Source organism: Adiantum capillus-veneris, chromosome 8 (genome assembly GCF_014529385.1).
Source record: "Adiantum capillus-veneris isolate H3 chromosome 8, ASM1452938v2, whole genome shotgun sequence".
NCBI lineage: Eukaryota > Viridiplantae > Streptophyta > Polypodiopsida > Polypodiales > Pteridaceae > Adiantum > Adiantum capillus-veneris.
In genome coordinates, this window is record NC_140938.1 from 163283663 (window position 1) to 163291342 (window position 7680).

General features: G+C 41.4%; 1 protein-coding gene across 1 annotated transcript; it reads right to left on the reverse strand.

The window, feature by feature from the left end:
* Nucleotides 1–355: 355 nt before the first annotated feature.
* Nucleotides 356–1566, reverse strand: LOC147453285 (uncharacterized). Its single transcript, XM_086519137.1, has 2 exons — nt 907–1566; nt 356–505 (listed from the first exon to the last, which is right to left on the reverse strand). Exons 1-2 carry the CDS (start codon nt 1231–1233, stop codon nt 356–358), a joined length of 477 nt encoding a protein of 158 aa, XP_086375263.1. The 5' UTR covers nt 1234–1566.
* Between the last annotated feature and the right edge of the window lie 6114 nt (nt 1567–7680).

The window sequence follows — 7680 nt, forward strand, 5'->3', positions numbered from 1 at the left end:
GAGAGCGAGAACTCAGACAAACATCAGAAATTGTATATCAAGAAAATGCCAAATACAAGTTCTTCAAAACAAGACTCAGTACAATCTCGTCCTTCCAAAGTTCCCCAATCCCTAATATAAAGTTGCGGCCTGAATTCAGTTATAACTGTCTGATTCTTGGCATACAGTAACAATATCCGATCAGGCTTACAATATCCGACTAGCTACTAACAATCAGACAGTACATCCGATATCAGAATACATATCTGACTTTGTATTTACCTTTCAACACATGGCATGCCCCGGTGGTGGATTTTACAAAATCCGACTTGGATCCACACATCCCTTGATCAGAAAATGCCATGATTACAACATTTCAAACATTGGGTTCACTGGGAACTACATCAAAATCTGATAAGTAATCTGGAACAAGCATAATAGGTTCATCCACTGTCACTGATCCAACAGTAACACCAACAACTACTACATCATCTGGCACATTAGTAATCTTCTGCTCTTCTGATCTCTGAATTTTAGACAAACCTTCACCAATACCTATATCCATTGAAATTGGATCAACTGATACCTTCTTCTCAACAAATGCAGATTTTGCAATACTCTTTCCTTTGTAATCCTGAGCCTGTTTTTTGTACAAATCTTTGTCTTTCTTTAACTGTTCCATCTCCTTTAGTAAATCAGCTTCATGGTTACTGACAAACCCTAATATAATCTTCTCATGAGGATGCTTGATAATGGAACTCATCTCCTCTCTGAATGTTTCCCACACTTCCTTCATACCTGTTTCCAAATTTTGCATGAGGACTGACATGTCCCCTTCAGACATAAGAACACCATTGACATCTACTTCCTCTTCTCCCAACACCTGTTTCTCCAACTGCTCCAAAGGTTTAATCTCTGATTCTCCACCTGCAACTCTTTATTGACAATGGCCAACTGGTGCAATTCTGATTGTACTTCTGTTTCCAACTCCCCTGTCCAGTCCTTAAACATCTGTGGAGAAAGCTTTTGTTTGGCTAACTCATTCTGATGTTCCATCATTAGGTCATGAATTTCCTTCTGATGTGTAACTCTGACAGTCGCCAACTCTTTCTGCAAGGCATTAGCATTGAGAGTTTGATCATGCAACATTATTTTGGAAACACTAGAATCAGCCACAGATTGTAACTGCATTTCCATATTCTGCTGCTGTTGATGAATAAACTCTGTTACACCTAAAAGCATCTTTTCTGCCATTCCAGCATCTGTTGGCTTGAAAGTCTTTGGAGAAGACAACGCATCAAAATTCAGTTGTTTAACTATAGGTTCCACCTCTGCTTTTCTTTTCTTGGACAAAGTGAAAGCCTTGCCAAGCTTGACCTAATTTGATGGCACTATATCAGGCTTCTTTTCTGAAATATCCATGTCCTTCAAAGAGTGCACCACTTCAGGAGTATGCACACTTTTGAGAGCTTCGTTGTGATTGTAACCTGCTTTAATCATGAACACATAAGTTTTTGCCTTTACCTGATCATTGATTAACTCTGCAGGTACTTGCACCCCATGAATATTAGGGTGTGGCTGTGTATACCCTTCTGCCCTGCCTAAATTAGTCAAAGAAACTGAAAGGTGGGCATGGGAACTCTTCGACACCTAGTTTAATTTTTGATGTGACACATATTACATATATGTGTGTAGCCTTTTGAAAAGGCACCTGGAGAGAGATATGAGCTATGGGATACTGGCTGTGAGACCTTTTGTATATAAACACTTCCTTTTTGTATATGAACCAATAATAATATATGTTGTAAAATATATTGTATGTACAATATGGTCTATTGAGTGTGAGTCTCTCTCCTTCTCTCTCTCTCTCTCTCTCTCTCTCTCTCTCTCTCTCTCTCTCTCTCTCTACTCTGTATAGCCATGGTATTTCCAAGCTTCAAGCCACCTTGAGCTTATTGCCATTCGAACCTAACAACTGGTATCAGAGCCTGATCCCCACTTCCCTCATCATGTGTGCAACCCTCTCAAATGAGAGGTGGAAGCTTGAGAGCTTCAAGTAGTCGAGGCAAATACAGGCAAATTTGGGCAGTGCAAGCAGGAAAATCAGAGCCAACTGTGCAAGAGCAAATTCAAACAAACTCAAGTGAGCTTGGAGCTTCCAAGCATAGTCGGGTGGCGAATAATCCAAGCAGAGAGAATTGACATTTGTCGATCTCAACACACACACGGCTCGTCATTCTCTGTTTTCTTGCAACTTAAAGCTCTTGAGCTCGCCATCAACCAAAGTCTTCAACTCTCGCGAGTGTGTAGCCCTTCAAAATCGGGACAAATTGCCCCAGCTGACCAACTTTCGGCATCATTATCTACTGCCAAGCTTGGTAATACTTGTTGCCGCTACCTGTACACACAGTCACACTCTGTGTTAAAGCTGCAGCAAAGCATGGCAATCCGGAAACGAGCAAGCTTGGAGGGGGAATATTGAAGCCGTTCGGGCAGCGCTGTTTTTCAAAGACAGGAGTGCTTCATCATCGGCTGCTTCTACACCGCCAGGCTAGCTTCCTACATTGCACCGCGTGTGTGCATCATCGAAGGTCTCTCTCGCTCTCTCTCACTCACACACACACACACGCGCGCGCGCGCGCAATGTCGACTGCTCCCTGCCTGGCTTCAATCACGCAATGATCGGGCTCTATGGATGAAACTACAAGGCTGAAGTGATCTCTCTAGTACCCTCAGATCACGCAACAGCTATGAAGAATAGAACTTCCTCCTTGGACGGCTACTGCTTGCTTGCCTATCGCAGTCATCAGAAATCCGTTTTTCCTTTTTGTCTTTGCCTTATTACATTGCATTTGTAATCAATTGGTTTAAAGTGCTTCCCACGCACCCTCACTACTCGTCTTTCCATTGGAGGTCCCGCCAAGAAGGCAACTCTACTTGTCCAAGGTTTGACGAAAACACCAATACTTTAAGAGTTTCTCCTGAGAAGAGGCACTTCACAAAAAAAAAAAGGAGACTCTTTTAGCGTAATGCTCTGCAAGTTGTGACTTCCGTGTAAAGCTCTCTGCAAGTTTGAGTTACTCAAGGGGGCAATCTTGCTAAAAAGAAGCTTGGCTAAGCAAAGCACCACATTAAGCTTTTGAGCATTTATTCTTGTACTTCAAAGATTTAGTGAAGAGGTACTTCTTAGAAAGAAGAGTGACTTCACAAATCAAAATTGTTAAGCTCGGAACTGCACTATTTTGTAAAATGGGCAAGACACTGCCATAGCGAGATTCTCTCTATCGGTAAGACCAAGTCCCTGGTAGCTTTCACAAGCGTTTGCACCATGGAAGAGAAAGGAATCATAAAATTCAATGGGGAGGGTTTCCATACTTGGAAAACTAAGCTAAGGGGATACTTAATGAAGAAAACATTATGGGCCGTAGTAAAAACATCTCTCAGTGATCATGAAGGCACACAAACCAGAGCTTCTACCACACTCAAGCAAGAAAAGGATGAACAAGCACTTGGCATAATAATTACTGCACTCCATGATAATTATGTACATTTATAGATGAGTGCACACATGCATACGAGGCCTGGCAAGTTCTAGAGGAGAATTTTGGAGCTAAAGCAAAACGAAGTAAAGTTAGCTTGAAAAGGCAACTTTATAAACTCACTATGCTCGAGGGGGAAGACATAGCGAGTTTGGTCAATAGGCTTAAAAGCATGAGTACACAATTGACCTACATTCAATGTGAAGTAGACGAAGACGACAAAGTTGCAGTCCTTCTTAGTGCACTTCCTTCCAACTATGACCATATAGTCACAATTCTTGAAGAAAAGGAGCCAACTCCAGCACTTCAAGATGTGGTAAGCTCACTTCAGGCGGAAGAAAGGAAGCAGAAAAATCCACCTACACCGACAAATGGGGCTTTTATAGCAAGAGAAGGTGAATCATCCATAGATTTCATATCATCTTCCAACGTCCAAAAATGTTATGACTGTGGTAAAATGGGTCATATAGCTAAAGACTGCTATATCATTAAATTTTGTAGCACTTGTGGAAAGAAGGGGCACCCTACTTCTAGGTGCTATTCAAAAGTTCAAGATAGCAGCGGCAACAGTAACAACAAAGGCAAGAAGCCAATGCGAGGAGCAGCACATATAGTCCAAGAAGAAGAAATTGAGGATGAAGGGGAAATTTCTTTCGTTACAGATGTGCTTTGAAGATCCGTTTCTACTCTCTCTAGTTCAAGGGGAGGTATTTTTTATCCTGTGTGGATAGATCTTGTCATCCTGTGTGGATAGTTGGGTCTTCATTATGTATGACATGCCCAAGGGGAGGGTTGAAAGGTGGGCATGGGAACTCCTTCGACACCTAGTTTAATTTTTGATGTGACACATATTACATATATGTGTGTAGCCTTTTGAAAAGGCACCTGGAGATATGAGTTGTCGGATACTGGCTGTGAGACCTTTTGTATATAAACACTTCCTTTTTGTATATGAACCAATAATAATATATGCTGTAAAATATATTGTATGTACAATATGGTCTATTGAGTGTGAGTCTCTCTCCTTTTCTCTCTCTCTCTCTCTCTCTCTACTATGTATAGCCATGGTATTTCCAAGCTTCAAGCCACCTTGAGCTTATTGCCATTCGAACCTAACAGAAACATCACCACTGTCCAACTTTTGCACATAAGAAAACAAGGCTGCCAAGTAGGCACACAACCTACTGTTTGTAGAAGATTTCCTCCTGTCAAACATATTAATCTCCCCATTGATCCTCTCATAAACTAGGTAAGCCCAATTAACACTTCCTCCTTGCTCTGCAAAATAGAGAGGAGCAAAATTTTCCTTGGACATATGATCAAATTTGACCAGAAAACAAATTTTCTCTAGATACCACTTCAGCTGCTCTCTTCTAACAGTTTTGACATTCTTCAACATGTAATAATTTTTGCCACCCTCTCTGGCTCCAAATTCCTTCTTCAACAAGAAATCACAGCACTTAGGAATCTGAGAAGTTCCATTGATTGCAAGAGTAAATACCTCAGAAATCAATTGAGGACTCAAAGCTACATTGGTAGACAACATACCCTTTGTCTTTCTGACAATCTCCACCTGAGACTTAGCATACATATTTCCTTTCCACTCTTGCCATGGCAAAACAGCAAAATCAAATAATCCTATCTTCTTTAACCACAGTGAATGTACCTCTGCAGAATAGTCGAGGTCTACTCTGAAATCCACATAGGGTTCCATCAAAGTTTGATACAGCTTGATAGGTGTCATTGCCGGTGGACTGTCGGGCTCTTCTTCTCCAGGAAGTTGGTCTTCACGCTCAGAACTGCTCACCTCTATCCTCATGGATACTTGCTTTCTCTTCGGCCTCTTACTGCTTGGTTCTTCTTCATCAAACATTGATCGGGCAGCATGTCCCCCTTTTGGTTTTCCCATCATGCATGCAAAAGAATGATGAAAGAGAGTAGAGGGCTGAAGAGCAGAATGGCTCAAGGGAAGAGAACCAACCTGTACACAGTATGTGAAGAGAAAACACGACGAGGAAGGAAATAGGCGAATTAGAATATGAACTCGCATGCTGAAAACGTCAGTTAACTGCACCTTGCTCTTTTCAAGGTACTCGTTAAAAATAAAGCTTAGTGGACAATCATCACACTTTTCGATAAAAGTTTGAAAAACTATGATAAAAGAATATCTGATCGCCATGAATCCGAACCGAAAATCAGACATACTACGAATTCCGACATCTCCACCATACTGCACCTGATTTTCCAAGACTTGAATATCCTCCTGATTGTCCCCCTAAATAGTTTCCTGAATATCCTCCTTATGAGTATCAGTATCTCTGTCTGCACCTGATTTTCCAAGACTTGAATATCCTCCTGATTGTCCCCCTAAATAGTTTCCTGAATATCCTCCTTATGAGTATCAGTATCTCTGTACACTGCTTCATTCATGAACTCATCTACTTGAACAACTGCTAATGTAGGCCAATCTAAATGAGGTGGTTTACCAACAAACTTTTTTAATCTGAACCATTAAATCCACTCTTATCCCATACACATCAACAACAATAAAAGTACCCTGACCTTTATCCTCAACGGTTTGATATGGTCTCTTGTATCCATTCTTTTTGGGAACCACAATAATAGGAGACAACCATGTGACCTCATGGATAGGTTGTATAAACCCAACAACTAATAACTTGTCAATTTTTTGTTTTACTTGAGCTGCAAAATTAGGGTTCATTTTGTACCTTTGTTGAACAATAGATACTGCATCCTCCTTGAGGTTAATATGATGTTGATGTAGATCAGGATCAACTCCTTTAAGAACAGAATAATCCCAAGCAAATACATCCTTAAACTCCTATAAAAATTGCAACAGGTCCTGTAAAAATTGGCCATCCACATTGTAGACATGTAGTAGTGTTAGTGTGTATACGCGCTTCACCAAGGGCACTTTTCTCCCACTGGGTTTTTCCCCCTGGACATCCGGTGTGAAAGGACACCTTATCTCTTAGGGTTTCATATAAGCTTTGTAGCTCTGAGTTTGTATATACTATTATTCCAATACAGAGAGAGAGACTACAGAGATCTAGTACACAAGCTCTGTGTCTTCTCCTTCTCCATCTTCTTCCTACTCTGAGTTGCTGTCTTCCTTCTGTTTCCTGTTTCATCATCTTCAACAATTGGTATCAGAGCAAGGTGATTTCCAGAGCCTCTACTTGCGTTTTCGCGTCCGCGCGCGCAATCGCAGTTTTCAGGCAGTTTTCGGAAAATTTGCTCGTGGGAGCATCCTCGACGTTCCGAGAGTATTCTGAGCAGGTGAATAGGTGACCTGTGGTTTTACCCCCCTTTCGAAGCCGTTCGAGCCCTCGGAATTTTTTTCTGAGCAGCGTAGCAGAAGTTACTTTTCGGAGGCGTTTAGATCAAGAGGGTGTGCTTTTTGACAGATTTTCTTCAGGTAAATAGTTCTTTTGGGAAGCAGCTTGTCTTAGCTTTGTGCTGAGATTTTGTGTAGAGTTTTGCTTGGATTGGAGAGGAGATTTGTGAATCTCTTGGAGGTTCTTTTGCTCTCTTGTGTGCATCTACAGTATGGCTCAATCTACGGAGAAAGAGATTTTTGGTGCGTTTACATCCGAAGACAAATTGGATGGTACCAACCATTCTCTTTGGTCTTTTATGGCCAAAAATGTTTTGGTTGGTAAAGGATTGTGGGATTATGTATCTGGAGATGAAGTTCGTCCAAGTAGCATTGCACCTGCCATGCCTGGTCGTGGTGCAGCTGTTGGTGCAGGACCCTCACAAGTCACTCCAGAGCAAAAGAGATGGGATACTAAAGATGCACAGGCTATGGCTGTGATTGCCTTAACCATAAAGAGGACAATCACACCACATATCAGATCTTGCAGAACTTCTGAGGATGCTTGGAACACTCTGCAAGCTATGTTTGGAGGAAGAAACGCTGCCAGAATAGAGTTTTTGAAGAAACAACTTGACAAAATACAGATGGACGAAGGTGACGATATTGTCGAGCATCTTACAAAAATCAGGGATCTTAAAGAGCAATTGCTTAGCATTGATGAAGTGATTCCAGAGAAGGACTTGGTTTCCAAAACACTCAATTCACTACCACCATCTTATTTGACTTTTCAGACTTCTTTGACTCTGTCTTTGCGAGCTAATC